The sequence below is a fragment of the Canis lupus genome, chromosome 12, assembly GCF_011100685.1.
Source record: "Canis lupus familiaris isolate Mischka breed German Shepherd chromosome 12, alternate assembly UU_Cfam_GSD_1.0, whole genome shotgun sequence".
NCBI classification, from domain to species: Eukaryota; Metazoa; Chordata; class Mammalia; order Carnivora; family Canidae; genus Canis; species Canis lupus.
Window position 1 is genome coordinate 48976561 of NC_049233.1, and position 19398 is coordinate 48995958.

At 42.8% G+C, this 19398-nt stretch overlaps 1 protein-coding gene and 1 pseudogene across 1 annotated transcript in view; one reads left to right on the forward strand and one right to left on the reverse strand.

Annotated features, from left to right (window-relative positions):
* ANKRD6 (ankyrin repeat domain 6) overlaps positions 1-19398 on the forward strand; it is a 197897-nt gene that overhangs the window by 112675 nt on the left and 65824 nt on the right. The window contains 1 exon segment of the mRNA XM_038554726.1: positions 10205-10469. Within this exon segment, the coding sequence (XP_038410654.1) occupies positions 10350-10469 (120 nt within the window). The 5' untranslated portion in view covers positions 10205-10349.
* LOC106559549 lies at positions 2404-2836 on the reverse strand (annotated as a pseudogene).

Below are 19398 nucleotides of genomic sequence, written 5' to 3' on the forward strand. Positions count from 1 at the left end.
GCAGGGGGTGGGGAGGTGGGTAACTGAGATTTTCTAGAGAAGAAGATGAGCAGAGAAGGCAATCAGAGATAGAATCTCAGGGACCTGCATTTGGGGACCCGTGAATGAAGAGCCCTTGAATGAGAGAAAAATAGTTCAAGGGATGGTAGGAGAACAAGAAGAGACTGGGTCACAGACACCAAAGGAGAAGGAAGTGTGATGAAGGGATGATAGCAGTGCCTAATGCAACAGAGAAATCATATAAGGTAAGAACTGAAAGTTACCATTCCATTTGGCAATTAGGTCAATGCAAAATCAGCTGGTGGGAATGCAAAACGTTAATAGCCATTTTGGAAGACAGTATAGCAGTTTCTTATAAAGCTAAACATTTTCCTAGCATATGATTTACTAGTGGTATTCCTTAGTATTTACCAAATGAGATTTAAAAAAAAGAGAAGTGTGACACACAAAAACCACATCAATGGTTTGTTTATAGCAGCTTTATTCATAATTGCTAAAACTTGAAAGCAATGAAAAGGTCCTTTAATAGATGAATGGATAAACTGGTACATCTGTAGAACGGAATATGATTTAATGATAACAAAAGTGAGTTATCAAGCCATGAAAAGACTTGGAGAAACCTTAAGTGCATATTACTAAGTGAAAGAAGCCAAGCGTAAAGGTTATATACTATATGATTCCCACTATATGACGTTGTGAGAAAGGGAAAACTATGAGATAGTATTGAGTTCAGTGGCTGCCAGAAGTTGAGGGAAGAGAAGGGATAAATAGGTAGAGCATTAGGCCAGTGAAACTATTCTGTATGGTACTATAGTGGTGTATACACCTCATTATACCTTTGTCCAAACCCATGGAACTATACACACAAAGAAGAAACCCTAGTGCAAACCATGACCTTTAATTAGTAATAATGTAACAATATTGACTCATCAATTATAAAACATTTTTCACACCAATGCAGAATGTTAATAATAGGGGAAACTGGCAGGGGGCTTTGGGGGGGGTGGTACATGGAAACCCTTTGTACTTTCTGGTCAGTTTTCTGTAAACCTGAAACTGATCTAAAAAATAAGATCTATTGACTAAAACAAAAAGAGGAAAGGAAGGAATAAAAGAATAAACAAATGAAGAAAGAGAAAGAAAGCCATGTGTATACAATCTTGAAAGTATAACGTGAACCTATAATTATAATAAATCTAATTCTTAGAAATCTTGAAGTCTACATTGAGTCAAAATAGGACTAGTTTCTCTTCTGTTTACCAACTTCTAGAGCTGCCCATCACAAATGCAAGATATAAACCAAACTTTGGCATGATATGAACATTTTTTCACAGCTCAACTTTGCAGCATGATCTCTGGGTCATCACCCACATATTATGAGCTTCAGCTGCAACAGTCTCTTGCTTGTCTTTACCACTCATGATGTGTACTTGAAGACTACTCTGCCTTTTTGCTCTTGCTGTTTCTTCTACCTATTTCTTCTCCCCTTCTCTAGCTAACAAAATCCTACACATCCTCCACCACCCATCCCACACCTTCCCTTCTCTGTGAGAACTTTGTTGATTCCTTTTTTCACCTCTAACACACTAATCAAGAAAGATCCCTTCCCCGGCTTCTATACTTCTTTGTGCCCATCTCTTCCATAAGTGCATAGTATAGTACAATATCAACAACAATAGATTAGTGAGAAAATTGGAGTGGAAAGAAGACTGATAAAAGCAGATTTAAAAAGTAGGTGGGAGAAATGTATGGATAGAAGGTAAACTATTGTGTGGGGATTGGTCTTGTAATTTGGCATTGCTTGTTTTGGTTTGTCTTTAGCATTTGTGGTTTACCCAACTGGGATTGAGGGTAGCAAGAAAATTCTGGAGTGGCTGTGGCGCTGTCCAATGCTTGCAATGCTGATGGACCTGTGGCACTGGGTAGGATCTGTCTCAAGATCGGTAATTCTTCTCTCCCAGGAGCCTTGGTCCTCTGTTTTGGGGATGGGGGGAGAGAGAATGACTATATCCATTTATTATCTCTCAGAGGTTCAGGAGCCATAGCCTGCCTCATCTGTGGGGGAAAGAGAAAAAGGTTTGCTGACTTGGTTGACACTTCCTCTTTTTCTCATGGGATCCACAGGCTCCTGAAGATGAGTTAATGACTAGAAAAAGCAATTAGTTATTAGTTTTTCTTTTTTTTTTTTTTTAACTAAAACAGTTGACAATTTTATTTTCACATTTCACAATACAAATGAAAATTGCCTTTTTTTTTTTTTTTTTTTTTTTTGTCCCACTATTCCCCTGCAGAAACTATTCTCTCTTTGATAGGAAGGGGAAGCAAGTCTTCCTTGTCATGCTGTTAGAAAACACCCAGAGTCACAGCACCATGATCTCCTGGTGAAGTAGAACAAGTAGTATAAAATGAATATAAAGAGGTTCCGGTCTCTCCTTATCTGTCTGGTCGAGTCATTCCTGGCCGAGTGGGTACCATCATGGGACGAGCAGGAGGTCTCATCATTGGGGGCCCAGGCATCATTGGCATATGGCCTCCCATAGGTGGCCTCATTCCAGGAGCAGGTCCCACTGGCATCATCCCAGGAGGAGGAGGGCCCATCATTGGCATCATGGGAGGGCCCCCCATATGGGGGGCTGGCATCATACCAGGGCGAGGAGGACCCGTTGTTTTGTCGATCAGGCTCTGAGCCTGCTCTTCCATCCATTTCTGATAGTAGTCTTTCACATTCTTTGTGTTTCCTACCACTGCAGTGTGTCTTTCTCACAGATGGAGAGTCATGGGTGAGGTATGTGTCACAGTAGTCACAATAAAACTTAGGCATGTTGCTCTGCAGGCTGTTGGCCACTCTGTCCCGCGCTGCCCCAGTTATTAGTTTTTCTATCATCCATTTAACAGATATTAAAAGCTAACTATTCCAGGAACCATCCCAGGCACTGGAATACAAGATAACCAAAACAGGGTTCCTGTCCTCAAGGAATTTCATCTAAGCAAGATCAGCCTTGAGCCCATGCCAGCAATTACACTGAGAAGGGAGCTGTCTTAGTTCAGGCTACCAGAACAAGATACATAGACTGAGTGGCTTAAGTAATAGAAATTTATTTTCTCATAGTCCTCAAGGCTGGAAGTCCAAGATCGGGGTCCAGCAGGGTTTGGTTTTTGGTAAGCACTTCCTTCCTGGCTTGCAGGTGGCCACTTTCTTGCTAGGTCTTCATATGGCCTTTCCTCTGAGAATGTGTGTGGGTGGTAGTTGTAAGAGTGTGATGAGAGGGAATAGGGGGATGGACTTTCTTTGGTATTTCTCTTATAAGGGGGCCCCATTCTATGACCTCAATTTATTTACCTCCTAAAGGCCCTATTTCCAGTACAGTCACACTGAAGGTCAGGGCCTCAACACATGAATTGGGGTGGGGGGGAGGGGCACAATTCAGTCCATAACAGGAGCTTATAGAAAACTGTAAGAGCACAGATGAGGGCATAATGGTCTTGTTTATGGAAAGAAGGCTCAGTAATGACTCTTGATGTGGATTCTGAGTACAGGGTATCAGTATATGTGATTTCAGTAGCCCCAAGTTGGAGGCTCTGGTGATCTAGCCAGAATAATTATTGTCCCATGTAAAAAGAGGTCTCCATACCACAAGCTGTCAATCATAACTTTATATTCAATGATATTCTTAGGCCTCTGAAACTATTTTTATATCTATTAGCAGCTTTTCTTGGTAGTAGAGGATGTCACAGGTTTCCAGATGTCATTCAGCCTTTATTGCAACAGCCTCTATATGCCTCCTGCAAAGGCGATTATCTCAACGAGTCAATAACTGTCAGGTTCAGAAGTACTGTACTTCTAGTGGCTCCAGAAATAAGCATACATGTTTCTCTGCAGTAGTGAGGTGTGTAAAATGAGTCATGGGCTTGTTCAAGAGGGTGTTTTGCCTCTATTGTCCCTGTCTTTTGCAGATAGTGTTTGTGGATACCAGGCTCTGTGAACAGCCAATGCTGTACTGTCCTCATTGATAATATTAGGTTGAGGAGTCCCTGTGTGTGGGGTACATATTCTCAGAAGAAGGAAATGTCCCAGAAGCTCTGAGAAAAGTAACCACCCCTTTCTTTATACTTCTGTCACATTTGGTGTACCTTTCTTACTTGGCATCTGGCCTTTGGGCTTCATTCAGCCCTATCAGAGCCAGTTTCTTTAAAGCAGGGAGTGAGTCACATTGCACTCTGTTCTAACCTCACTTGTCCTCCAGTGGTGGTAGCAGTATCCCAGTGGTGATCACTTTTGGATAAACTAGTACGATTGTTGTATATTAAAAATAAGCTATCATTCTACTGGCACTTTGTCTCCCCAGCAGAATTCAGTCTGTCTGTAAGGCACTGCCCTGATTCTGGCTTTTCTCCCCTTGGTATAAGCCAAATAATGGCCAAAGAAGCATTCCAGTCTTATGCCCATAAGAGCTGCTACCCTCAAGGAAATAGGGGCAAGGCCTTGAGGAGGGAGGATGCTTAGAGGGTTTGCATTGACAGAGTCATTTTCCCATCTTGAGGACCAACAATTTTGGCTTTAGAAATAAGGAAAAAGTGGTAATGTGGCTCAAGTCAAAATGAAAACCTTCTTCCTGGGGCAGCCCAGGTGGCTTGGCGGTTTAGCGGCGCCTTCAGCCCAGGACCTGATCCCGGAGACCCGGGATGAGGTCCCACATCGGGCTCCCTGCATAGAGCCTGCTTCTCCCTCTGCCCGTGTCTCTACGCCTCTCTCCTCTGTGTGTGTGTGTGTCTCATGAATAAATAAATAAAATCTTAAAAAAAAAAAAGAAAGAAAGAAAAAGAAAACCCTCTTCCTTTCTGTGGCTACTCCAGTTGGGGAGTTAGTTTTCTGTTGCTTCAACAAGTGGTCTGGAGGACACCTCTGTGGTGTTTAGGGCCATTGATAGCACTTGAACAGCTTTGTTCCCTGTCTCCTGCCTGCCCTCTCCCCACAGAGACTCTGTTTAGAGGAGCATTTGGGAGACAGACTCTGGGCTTACAAACATTGAAATAGCCTATCTCCCAGCCCCTTGACTCCTATGCTGCTGCAGTCACGATGCTGGAACTCTCTGCCGGGGAGGGTGGAGTGTCTGGATCTCTGCTGTTCCCTGTTACCATAAAGGCAGCTCATTACAGGTTTTGACCCTCCCTGCATTCTCCCTCCCTTACAACATGCACATTCCTCTCTTCTCCTGGCATTACTGCTGGCAGAGTGCAAACTTCCTTTCTCTGTCATCTGAGCATCATTCAAAAGCAGTCCGCCCATCTGTGAATTATGCCCTGACTCTTCGATAGGGCAGTGTTACAGGTCCTCTGCCGGCAGGAGGGAGCAGTCCAACAAGATCTGAAGACCAAGACTTTGAGAAGCTGTGACGAGCAGACTAGGAAGCCACAAAACATTGTGAGCTGAGTGGATGTCTTAATAAGCTTTTAGATGTGATTTGGCCAGAGTTGGCAGAGGAAGCCCAAGGGAAAAAGGCGAGTAAATCAATGCAGACCCACTGGGCTTGACAATCCTAGGAAGCTAATGATCTCTCCAGGAAAGAACTGAAAGCAAATATCCAGCAACAGACCACCATGTAGGATGGGGAGGACGGACCCCCGGATGTGAGTACAATCTCTCTTCACTACAGGGCTCTGAGCAGTAGGAGCAAAGCTAGTTATTGTCACTGATGGTGCTCCCTAACCACTGGTTCCGGGGGCCTGTGGACTGTCTCTGGGTGGGCTGTGCAGAAGGTCCTGGCTGGGACTATTTGTAGGTCTTTTCTAGGATATTTAGTCTGTCAGGAAACTGAATATAGTGGTTTGGGGATATTGGTACCAGGAGACTTTGTTGTAAACCCTCAGGAAACCAGCAAAAGCAAACCTCAGAGACCTTTTGCTATAAAAAGAAAACAGATTGCATCACAGACCAAGCAGCTGTGTGGCCTTCTGGCATTCGCAATGAGAGGAAAAAAGCATTGGCAAATTGGAATGCAGTGAAAATGGGGCAGTGGGCTGGGAAAAAGGAGGGAAATCTTAGGAAGCTAAATACCTTTCTGGATTCAGGATGCTCGTTGAATATTTATGATCACGGATTTATTTCATTTCTGCTTAAAGAACTGGCAGCATGTTTGCATTTAATGTTTTTCTCTAGAACCCAGTGAAAGTGAGCATTGTGACAAAGAGAGGGATGTGATTGATAGATGTGGGGCAGAAGAAATTCTTCACCACCATCAGTGGGAAGTGTCTTGAAAGATAGCTGATCCACTTGGAGGAGGAGGCTCAGATTTAATGAGGGAATGGGGCTGCTACAGCCCGGGTACCCAACAGGTTGGCGGTGAAACTTAACTCGTTTATTGCAGACTGGTTGCCACCTCTCTATTCTTCTCCCCTCACCATTTATTATTGGGTGTTCTCTATCCTCCTTATTCCCCACCCCCAAGCCTGCCTCTGCCTGGCCCAATTTGTCAGTTCAGAGGTGTCACACGAGAAGCTGAGTATTTCCTGACTCCAAAAGGATGTAAGGAAAAGGATGGGGGTATAGAAAGGAAACATAAGACTCAGCCACTTTGATCCCTTCCAACCACCCTGAGTGTAAATGCAACTGTAGGTGAATGCTGGAGGTCCTACAAGTGAGGCTATTACTGGATTTAAATTGAGAATGAACATGAGATGCCCAAGCACACAGGGATGATGCTAACTGCAGACTGGGAACTGGAACCCTGGGATTTTGTTCCTGATTTTGCAGGCAGTTCTCTGTGCAATTCTAGTTGGGAGCAGTATCCAAAATCCTATAAGCAACATATCCTGGAGCTGCCCAGTGCCTCAGGCAGGCTGTGCATTGACCAAGGGGGAAGAGGAAGGGTGAGGAGTGGGGAGCATTTCATTCCTAAGTAGCTGTAACTGAAAAACTTAAAAAAAAAAAAAATCTGGCCAACATTTTTCAACTGTAGTGTTTTTCTATCTTAAAAAAAAAAAAAAAAGGAATAGTAATGTATGCTAGATTTGCAAAGGGCTGTTTACCAAAGGTAATTATGTAAACAAGGCTATCTCAGAAGGCTGCAACCATGGCAATAGATGTCTGAGAGCTGAATTTATTGTCTGGGACAGGAGGGGAGTGGCTGTACATGTACTATGGGCCCATTGACCCGTGCATCTGTTGCTGGGGAGACTGGACAGCACTGCTGGTCTGGAGCTTGTGACCTCGGCTGATGGGCTGCACTGAGTTTGCAGCTAGGACATCTCTATTCCCTAAGCTCTGAAGTAAAATGAGTGAAATTTTAGCCATGATAATAGTCTTTGTATGCACTGGGCCATTGTCCTTGAGGCATTCAAACGCCCATTGCAGGAAAAGTTTGGGTACGAGAACGTGGCAGTTGAGTGTACAAGGACAACAAATGAGTAAATGGAAGAATGTGGATGTGGAGGGAGAGCATTTAGGAAGCCACGGCTAATATTGTATTTTCGTGCCACTTGGGCCTGGAGCGCTTTTGCAGTATTGGGACAAACAGAGCAGAAGCTCAGTATTCTTGGTGTGAAGGTTCCACGGATGATCTATAGAGAGACAGTGTTTTCAATATTTACAAAAACAGGGCAGCCTGGGTGGCTCAGCGGTTTAAGCACCCAGGGCGTGATCCTGGAGTCCCTGGATCAAGTCCCACGTCGGGCTCCCTACATGGAGCCTGCTTCTCCCTCTGCCTGTGTCTCTGCCTCTCTCTCTGTGTGTCTATCATGAATAAGTAAATAAAATCTTTAAAAATAATAATAAAAGTATATCCAGGAGCTAACTCATTAAAAAAGAAATATTTACAAAAACAAACTGCTTGTAAACAGTAGAACAGTCTGAGAAACATAAAGCCCAAACTTGTCTTTCAGTGGGGCCCTGGGAATTTCCAGTGGCATTTCCAGCTCTGTTTCTGTTTTGAGTCTCAACTTGATTCTTTTTTTTTTTTTTAATTTTTTTTAATTTTTTATTTATTTATGATAGTCACACACAGAGAGAGAGAAGCAGAGACATAGGCAGAGGGAGAAGCAGGCTCCATGCACCGGGAGCCTGACGTGGGATTTGATCCCGGGTCTCCAGGATCATGCCCCGGGCCAAAGGCAGGCACTAAACCGCTGCGCCACCCAGGGATCCCTCAACTTGCTTCTTTAATTGGCTTATTCTTCATTCACCCAAGATTTCTGGTGCTTCCCAGGGACCTCTGACCATGGCTAACAGAGGAGTCCTCTGCTTTGGAGCATCCTTCCTCCAGGTCTGCTGAGCCAACAATGAGCAGAGCAGGGTAGATTGGTGAAGGTTTCTTGGCTTTCTTTCCTTGCTATTCCTTACCCACATTTTGGGCAACATATGGATGAAGTGAGAAAATTTGATAATTAACAAGTAGGGGGTAGGAGGGATAATCATTACCTTTTTGAAAGTATAATATTCACATTTGGCCAGTACTTTCACATAATAGAATGCTACCTTTCATCCCCACCAATTTCTTTTTTTTTTTTTTTTGTCTGATTTATATATGATCATTTAAGCCCAGCCTTTCAGAGCTGTTGGCAAAATGACTTACCTGGAATGACATGGTAGGATGAGAGTTAGGGCAAGATACCTACAGTCCAGACCTTTTCTAGTTACCTCATGGCCAGTTCCTTAGTTTTAGAGGTTGAAAGGAGCCTTGGGTTTGCCTGGAAGCAACTGTAAAAGATGTCTGTATCTTCCAGGCCTTCAAAATTAGAATGTGTAGTAGGGCCTGGGGTTAAAAGTGGTGTCCCCTTGGCATAGTGTTTTCTGTCCATTTGCATATACTGGTATTTTTAATAAGTATGTTTTAAAACACAAAGCACAAAGCTTTCACTTCCTTTATGTCCTAGCAGAAGTGTGTTTAAATTTTTTTTTAGTGTGTTTAATTTTTAAGTATTCCTTCTTTTGCCCCGCAAAAACTCTCCTTTTTTCTTTTTCTTTTTTTTTTTTTTTGAGAATCTTAAGCAGACTCCATATACACCTCACGGCTTCATCTCAAGACCCTGAGATCATGACCTGAATGAAAATCAAGAGTCAGGATACTTAACCATTTGAACCACCCAGGCACCCTGAACCCCTTACTTTTGACATAATTACCAATGGCTTTGGTTTGCTCTCATGGTGGCCTGGGGCCACTGAGAGGAGTCAGTCTTTAAAATTCTGTTCATTTGCCCTTTGGTGGAAAGAAGAGGTTAAGTTTACTACTGGTTACCACCTCCAGACCGCTGCTCTGAGTCCGGGCTTCATGTCCTAGAGGTGGCTTTAGTAGGCCTTTTATTTCCTGTTAAGCACGGAGGCAACACAAGCAGCCCCTCCTGGTGCCACTGGCAGTGCGCACTGTCAGTGTTTCTAGCATCCTTGTTGTTCCCAACGTGGGTTGTTCCGACAGTAATTGGAACTGGGAGATGGCCCCGGGGCCTGTGCCCAGCTCTCCATCTGCCCCAGAACTCAGGAAACCACACTGCTTACAAAAGAACTGCAGTAAATGCCAGGACAACATCCCAAGGATCTAGCCCACTCCTCAGGGTCTCAGTGGGGTGTGGTCCACAGGCCCCTTCGCCAGAGAGGGGGGATGAGCCTGTTAGCTGTGGTGGACCCCTGGCACATGGTCAGAAGGCCCTCTGTGATCATACACACAGGACAGTGACCTGCAGAGGCTGGCCTGGAAACCCCATGATGTTGATGGGGTTCTTTTTTTTTTTTTTTTTTTTTTAGATTTTATTAGACACAGAGAGAGAGAGTGGCAGAAATATAGGCAGAAGGAGAAGCAGGCTCCTCACGGGGAGCCCGATGCGGGACTCGATCCCAGGACCCCGGGAGCACACCCTGAGCTGAAGGCAGACGCTCAACCACTGAGCCACCCAGACGTCCCTGTTGATGGGATTCTATCAGGTGTCTGCAACCCAGGATGGAAGTGCAGAGCAGATCTCACAGTTTGGGCTGTGGTCCTCTAGGGAATGTCCCTGAAACAGGAAGAAGGGAGGGCGACTGGCGCACTCTGCTGTCATCTCCTCCCAGGTTCCGGGGTCTTGGTGTGCAGAGACAGTGCTTCTTGCTTGTCCTGTCCTCACTCAGCTCCTGCCCCCTGCAATGAGCCATCAGCAGATGCCCTAAAACCAGAGAAGAGATGTGGCCGGTCCTGTGTGCCGAGTGGTGCTGATGGCAATTCTGTTTTGTAATCCCCAGGTCCCGAAGATGGCATAGTAATAAAGACACCTTCTAATGATCGGGAGCATCTTTACCCGTGGGTGCCTGCCCGGGCCGGTGGCGTCGTGTTGAGCCGAAAGAACTTGACTACTGCTGTCCTGAAAACCTCTTTCTCTCCTAATTCATGAGCCAGCAGGATGCGGTCGCTGCACTTTCAGAACGCCTTCTCATAGCTGCGTACAAAGGCCAAGCGGAGAATGTGGTTCAGCTCATCAACAAGGGCGCCAAGGTAGCAGTTACCAAGGTAACAAGAAGGGGGTGAAAAAACGCTTTAGCCATTCCCTGGGAAAAAGCCTACCTCTTAATAACCATTGTCTGTACAACTGTTGTGTGTGGTTTGAAGCTTTCACAGAACTGGCTTTTTCTTTTTTCCAGTGATGGCAGTTTGGAGAGAAGGAAGGAGGATTAAAATGCTTTCAATGCAATTTTTCAAATGGAGTGACTTGTAATTAGCATTTGAGTCTTTAAAATCACAGTGTGGCTTTTTCTCACCTATTCCTTTAGCTAAAAGGACAAGAGATGTCTCTGGAGAAGTTGGGACACAAAAATTTATTGGGAAAAGTGTTTGTACAATAATCGCATTAGACTAGCTTGTGGACCGGCAGCCCATCCACTGTGGGGAACCTCGCTGTTCCCATCTGTATAGTGACAGACCTGGTCCAGATGCTGGGCGCCTTCTCTTTGGGCTTTCATTTCATAGGGGTCAGTAAAAATGCATAGTAGGCTTTGGAGGACATTGGTTACCCCTCACTGACAGATGACACCATGGGAGATGAGAGAACAAACTGGCCAAGGGCGCAGTTTTGTAGCAAAATGGAGGAAAGAGTTAGGTGACAAGTTAAAAATACAAAAATGAAATAATGCTGATGGAAGATACTTATTGTGCACTTAGTATTGCTCTAAGAACTACAGTCCTCTAGAAGAGGTACATTTTTGTGCCCACTGTAGAGATGAGGAAACTGAGGCACAGAATCATATAAGCAACTTGCTCAGGGTCCTTCAGCTGTTGAGTGACCGAATTGCTACTTGTACCTGCAGAGTCTGGCTCCAAACCCCACCTTCCAGACCACCCCAGACAGAGCTGTGGTGAGAAACACAGTTTAATTTTCAAATGGTAATGTCTGACAACCTGTGGCAACAATTGGCCAGCTCACATTTTCAGTTTCTCACATGCAGTCTCTCTGTTTCATGATTCTGATGTGTGCTTCTTTGGCACCACCAAGCAGTTAGCTCAGTTTTGACACTATCTATCTGGGGATGGTGACAGGTCTCACAGTTTAAGGTCTCCATCCCACAAGAGTGCCTAGCCCCACAATACCCCTTCAGATGCCAATTGCCGAGCACGGTTGTTACCTGTGCTTTTCATCAACTGGTTATAAATCAAAGGCTCTGGGGATCCCTGGGTGGCTCAGGGGTTTGGCACCTGCCTTCAGCCCAGGGCGTGATCCTGGAGTCCTGGGATCGAGTCCCACATCAGGCTTCCTGCATGGAGCCTGCTTCTTCTCTGCTATGTCTCTGCCTCTCTCTCTCTCTCTCTCTCTCTCTCTCTCTCATGAATAAATAAATAAAACCTTAAAAAAATTCTTCCTATTAAAAAAAATAATCAAAGGTTCTCACAACCTCGTCCTAGGGTTTGATTAATTCGCTAGAGCAGGTCACAGAACTCAGGAAGACCTTTTGTTGGCTAGATTACCAGTTTATTATGAAAGGATATAACTGAGGATCAGCTAGATGGAAGAGATACATAGGGCAAGGTATAAGGAAAGGGGCACAGAATTTCCATGCTCTCTGAGTGCATCACCCTCCCAGCACTTCCATGTCTTCATCAACCCAGAAGTTTTCTGAATTTTCTTGGGTTTTTATGGAGGCTTCACTGGTGATTGCTGATTGACATTCAACCTCCAGCCTCACCTCCCTCCTTCGAGGTCAGAGGATAGGACAGAAAGTTAACCCTCTAGCCTAGTTTGGTTCCCCTGGCAACCAGCCCCCATCCTTAAGGGCTTTCAAAAAGTTACCTCATTAACATAAACTCAGGTGTGGTTGAAAGGGGCTTATTATGAAGAACAGACTTCTTTCACTTTTTTTATTCTGGGGCTATTTCAGGAACTAAGGACAAAAGATCAACTATTGTAACAAAAGATGCTCCTATTGCTCTTATCACTTAGGAAATTCCAAGGATTTGGGAAGCTGTGAGCCAGGACAGGGACTAAAACCAAGTGTATATTTATTATTAAAAAATTCCATCCTCATTGGTTGGGAGAAAAAATATTGTTAAAATATCTATGCTATCCAAAGCAATGTACACATTAAATACAATTCTTATCAAAATACCAACAGCATTTTTCATAGAATCAGAACAAACAGTCCTAAAATTTGTATGGAACCACAAAAGATCCCAAACAGCTAAAGCAATCTTGAAAAAGAAAAGCAAAGCTGGAGGCAATCAGAATTCGGGGTTTCAAGTTAAATTACAAAGCAGCAATAATCAAAACAGTATGGTACTGGCACAAAAATAAACACATGGGGTGCCTGGGTGACTTAGTTATGCATCAGACTCTTGGTTTCAGCCCAGGTCATGATCTCAGGGTCATGAGATTGAGCCCCTCATCAGGTTCCACATTCAGTGGGGAGTCTACTTGAGATTCTCTCTCTCCATTTCCCTCTACCCCTCCCTGTCCCTCCCAAAACAAACAAATAAATAAGCTTTTTTAAAAGACCCATAGATCAAATAAACCTGCAATTATATGGCCAATTAATCTTCAAAAAATGAAGTAAGAATGTACAATGGGAGGGATCCCTGGGTGGCGCAGCGGTTTAGCGCCTGCCTTTGGCCCAGGGCGCGATCCTGGAGACCTGGGATCGAATCCCATATCGGGCTCCTGGTGCATGGAGCCTGCTTCTCCCTCTGCCTATGTCTCCGCCTCTCTCTCTCTCTTTCTGTGTGTGACTATCATAAATAAATAAAAATTAAAAAAAAAAAAAGAATGTACAATGGGAAAAAGACAATCTCTTCAAAAAATGGTGTTGGGAAAAACTGGACAGCTATATATAAAAGAGTGAAATTGGACCATTTTCTTACACCATACACAAAAATAAATTCAAAAAGGATTCAACACCTAAATGTGAGACCTGAAAACTTACGAATTCTGAAAGACCACAAGCAGTGACTTCTTTAACATTAGACATAGCAACTGTTTTCTAGATATGTCTCCTGAGGCAAGGAAAACAAAGGCAAAAATAAACTATTGGGACTACATCAAAATAAAAAATCTCCTGCACAGCAAAGGAAACAGTCAACAGAACTAAAAGACAACCAAGTGAATGAGAATAGATACTTGCAAATTACATATTCAGTAAAGGGTTAGTGTCTAAAATTATAAAGAACTTATAAAACTCAACACCCAAGAAACAAATAATCCAATTTAAAAATGGGCAGAAAACTTGAACAGATACTTCTCCAAAGAAGACATACAATTGGCCAACAGGCACATGAAAAGATGCTCATCATCACATATCATCAGGGAAATGCAAATGAAAACTACAGTGTGATAGTGTGTCACACCTATTAGAATGGCTAAAATCAACAACACAAAAAACAACAGGTGCTGGAGAGGTTATGGAGAAAAGGGAGTCCTCTTGTACTGTTGGTGGGAATGCAAACTGGTGCAGCCACTGTGGAAGACACTATGGAGGTTCCTCAAAAAGTTAAAAATAGAACAACCTTATGATCCAGCAATAGCACTTTTGGATATTTACCCAATTAATAAGCCATATATGAAAAGCCTATAGTAAATATCATTTTCAGTGGGGAAAAACAGAGCTTTTCACCTAAAGTCAGGAACATGGCAGGGATGTCCACTATCACTACTGATGTTCAACATAGTACAAGAAGTCCTAGCCTCAGCAATCAGACAACAAAAAGAAATAAAAGGCATCTGAATCAGCAAAGAACAAAAGACACTAATTCAAAGAGATGCGTACACCCCTATGTTTATAGCAGCATTATTTACAGTAGCCAAGATGCGGAAGCAGCCCAAGTATCCACTGATAGATGAATGGATAAAGAAGACAGATAGATAGCAATATCATTCAAGATTTTATATACATATATATCAGAATATTATGCAGCCAATGAAAAGAATGAAATCTTGTCATTTGTGACAACATAGATGGTGCTAGAGCAAAATAAGTCAGAGAAAGAAAAATACTATATGATTTGACTTTTGTGGAATTAAATAAATGAGCAAAGGTGAAAAAGAGAGAGAGAGAGAGAAAGACAAACCAAGAAACAGACTCTTAACTATAGAAAACAAACTGGTAGGTTACCAGAGGGGAGGTGGATGGGAGAAATGGAAAAATAAGTGATGGGAATTAAGGAGTGCATTTGTCTGGTGAGATATGGAAGTGCTAAATCACTGTATCATATACCTGAAACTAATATTACACTGTATGATAACTAACAAATTAAAATAAAAACTTTTTAAAAAGTAGGTATTACTTTAATTTTTATATTGTACCTACACATAGATTAAAGTCAAATATTTTTACTGTGTTTCTCTTCCTTTTCTGATTCTCCATAGCCAACTACATTCAGTCTTTTAGGTAGTTTTCCTTTAGCGTTTACATTCATAAATGGTATCCTGATATTGTTCAATCTTGATTTTTCCATTTGAGGCATTATCTGTTGATGTAACAATATGAAAACTGGTGATTTAAGATTTAATTTTCTTTCTTCCCTGCTTTCATATATGCATGTCTACCTTCTCCAATATAGTTGTGTCATTACTTAGATGATATCAGCATTTGGTCTTTATGTTAATTTAACCAGTTTATTTATTTATTGTTTATTTTAAAGATTTATTACTTGAGAGAGAGTGGGGGGAGGGTTAGAGGGAAAGAATCTCAGGCAGAGTCTCTGCCGAATGCAGAGCTGGATCCCCTGACTCTGAGATCATGACCTGAACTGAAATCAAGAGCCAGACATTCAACTGACTATGCCACCTAGGTGCCCCTTAACCAGTTTATTTCTGGATGACCCATGTAGTAGGTACTATCGTTAGGTTTCCTTTTTTTTCCTTTGTAATAATTCGTTTACTCTGATGTTAATAATTGTCTTGTGTTTGTTTCCTTGGTTTTGTCTGTACATACTGCAAACTATCCTCAAACTCTCCCTCAGTTGCTAATCTTCTCTCTGGATGTTCAGATGTGTTAGGTAGTCTCTCTACTGAGTCTCTTTGAAGAGATGTTCTCTGGAGCCCTCTTCCCTATTTCAGTCTGGACTGGTGGCCTGTAGGGCCTTCTAACAAATGTCACTCTTCACTATATAACTATTATCCTAAGGATTCCATTTACCATTTTCCAATATATTTATCTTCTGTTTCTGGACCCTCGTGTCTTTTTCTTTCTTCATTTACTCCCTTGGTTTGATGGGATACATCCTGTAGACAGCACTGTCCAACAGAACTTTCTGTGATGATGAAATGTTCTATATCTGTGCTAATAGGGTAGCAATGCATAGCTATTCAGTACCTAGAATGTTGCCAGTACAGCTGAATTTCACTTTTAATTTTAATTAACTAAAATTGAAATGCCACGTGTGGCTGTTGGCTACTGTATTGAATGGCACAGCTGTGATGTCTTCCTGAGAATGAGTGCATGGAAGAGATCAACTTCAGACATAATCTATTGCCCCTTTCTCTTTCACACTCTCTCAGTCCAGTTATATCACAATTCTTGAGCAGATTCAGAATTACTGTGATTATGTAATTGCTGTTCATTGGTGAGCCAAGAGTTGTACTATAATTAATTCCATTTCCATTTTTATATAACTTGCTGTTTTTCCTGGACTTGATAATTGCCTTGATTTTTTAATTTGGTTAGCTTTATTCAAACTTATAATTAAGAGTTCCTCTGCCCTCCAACAAGTCTGTAAAGCAGTTCTTAGTACAATTTTCCATGACCGATCCTATCATGTATTTGTCAGGTTTATTCTTTTCCTTGAGATATCCCTTCTGGAGCCATCCATCTTTTCATTCCAGTTTGATCTGTGTTGTTCTCTAGTTCTGCTTAAACAGAGTCATCCTGAGAATTTCTTTCACCGCTCCTCTGTACTAGGTCCTATTTGCTGGAACCCATGTCACCCTTAGTTTGGTGGTGCATGGTGACTGGTAACTTCTAAAGAAAGGCAACAGGTAGATAAATGTTTTGAGAGTCGGCACGTCCAAAAAATTATCTTAATTCTAACCTCTCACTTAAGTGACAATTTGGTATGAAACCTAGGCTGAGAATTATTTTGCCTCAGAACTTTGAAGGCAGGGGATCCCTGGGTGGCGCAGCGGTTTGGCGCCTGCCTTTGGCCCAGGGCGCGATCCTGGAGACCCGGGATCGAATCCCACGTCGGGCTCCCGGTGCATGGAGCCTGCTTCTCTCTCTGCCTGTGTCTCTGCCTCTCTCTCTCTGTGTGTGACTATCATAAATAAATAAAAATTAAAAAAAAAGAACTTTGAAAGCAATATTTAATTGTCTTGAGCTTGTAGTGTTGCTGTTGGGAAACTGTTTATAGATTCTTCCCTGCGAGATTCCTGAAAGACCCTACATACCCACTCTGCCCCCATAAGGCCTACTCATTCATTCTGAACCTGGTGCAGGTAGTTCACTTAGAGAAGTATCCTGCATGGTATGCGCTCTACTCTCAACTGGTGAAATGCTGCCTATTCAGTCTAATAATTGGATACTGTTGTGTGGGTACTCACAACTCCCCACCAGACTATTACTCTGACCTGGGTCTGAGTTTATCTCCCATATCTCTCTGTGTTTGGCACAGAAGATGAGCAGTGGATTTGGAATTCAAAGACCTTGGTACAGGCACCTGCTCCATTGCTTATTAACTACTTGTTAATGTGGCCAGGGTTGCTTGACTTCCATATTACTGACATTTTAGGTCACGCAGTGCTTTTTGTGGGAATTGGTCCTATGCATGGTAGAATGTTTAGCAGCATCTCTGGCATCCACCCATTAGATGCCAATAGTGCCCCTTTTTACCCAGTTGTAACAACCAAAAATGATTCCAGAAGTTGCTTAGTATCTCCTGGGGGGGAAGATCACCATTGGCTAAGAGCCTCTGATGTAGTTAAATTTCTTCACTTCGTGAGTTTCAAATTCTTCACCAAACTTTATTTTAAAGATCTCATTTTTTAAAAAAGATTTATTTGAAAGAGAGAGAGAGAGAAAGAGTCCTCACATGGTTGCAAGGGTAGTGGCAGGGCGAGAGAGAAACTTTAGCAGATTCTGCACTACTCAGACATCCCTTAAAGATTTTATTTTTAAGTTATCTCTATACCCAATGTGGGCTTGAACTTAAAACCACAAAATCAAGAGTCACATGCTCTACCAGCTGAGCCAGCCAGGTGCCTCGAATTCCTCCCCAGACTTAAAGGGTTTCCATAAGAACTAAGTGTGAGGGATCCCTGGGTGGCGCAGCGGTTTGGCGCCTGCCTTTGGCCCAGGGCGCGATCCTGGAGACCCGGGATCGAATCCCACATCAGGCTCCCGGTGCATGGAACCTGCTTCTGTCTCTGCCTCTCTCTCTCTCTCTCTCTCTCTCTGACTATCATAAATAAAAAAAAAAAAGAACTAAGTGTGAGAACATTAGTTGCCACAGTTACAAAGTCTAAGTAGGTACATCATATGCAGTATTCACACAATAAGGCCCATGTACATTGAGTGAGGGAATAGAACTGTTGAGTGTAAACTGCTTTCACTTAAATAAATAGTGTTTCTGAGGTACCAGGTACTCTTTCAAGAGCCATTCAGTGATTAAATGTTTTAAACTTACCACAACTCCATTATCCTTATTATACAGATAAGGAAACTGAGGTAAGATGAGATTAGGTAACTAACCCATCCAAAGTTTCACTTAGGAAGTATCAGGACTGGGGTTCAAACACTGGCCATCTGGTTCCAGAGTTCTTGCTCTGAGCCAGCATGTTCAAATGTGTGGTTTATAACTTTGGATTGTGAACTTCCTGTGGGCTACTTCTTGTTAGAATATCTTCCTTGGTATCTTGCACATGGTAGATGTAATCTGCAAATGTTTTCCTGCCTAGAACACCATCTGCACAGATATTTTAATAAAGCAATATCCCAATAATGGTATTATACATGGGTGTAACATTTTATACTTTGCAAATTATTTTCACATACATGTTGCTCAGCCCCAGAACCTTTGAATGTACATACACAGATTTTTCTTTTGGAGTTGTAAGGAAATGGGAGGCCCCCAAAGGGGAATGACTGGTACATCTAGAAAGTGCTGGTGCTGAGACCAGAACCAGGATCTCCTGGCTCCCATTCAGATATCCTATTAGACCAGGGCTCAGACAAGGGTAGTCTCTTCTGTGTCATGGAGATTTTTACTTGGTAGCTAATAGTGTGTAGTTGTGCTATCTTATCTGCCAGGTAGGGGCAGAATTATGCACAGGACAACTCCTCAGAGTTAATGGGGTTGGGAGTTGGGAATTGGGTAGAAACTACATGTAAAAGAATTTTTTTGTATTTAAAGATTTTATTTATTTGACACAGAGAGAGAACTCTGATTAGCTATTTGCATAATTTTCATATTTAGACCTATTATTTTCATGTTGTATTGACCAACACATTTTCAGTTAGAACAGGTAACCTGACAAGGACAGTGGATATCATATGTCAGACATATCCCTAGAGTAAATTGGCTGTTAGAGATGGAAGCTTGGGATCTCCCAGTATATTGGCTCCCTTTCCCCTCACTTCTGTGCCACTGCTCTCACCCAAGTCACCTGTTATCTCACCCATCCAGCAAGTATTAATTGAGCACCTGCTTTACACCAGTGAACAAGATGGGGTGTGGGGGATGGGGTGAGAGAAGTCTGTTTTTGTTGGGGAAATTGGCAAAAATTTGCACGTTGCCCACCCTCCCTCCATGAAGATCTTCTGGCTCCTCAGTGCTCTGCCTCTTGGGTTTTCTTCTCTCATGCTGCCTCCATCTCCTTTTGCTGTTTCTGCCTCCAAAGCTGGCTTTCTTCGGGGCTCTCAGCACTCATTGGCTCTCACTCTGCACACCCACCTTGACTTACCAGTTCTGCTGGGCACCTTCACCTTCGTCTCCTGATCCACCTGGTGAGCCGCCCTCATGGGCA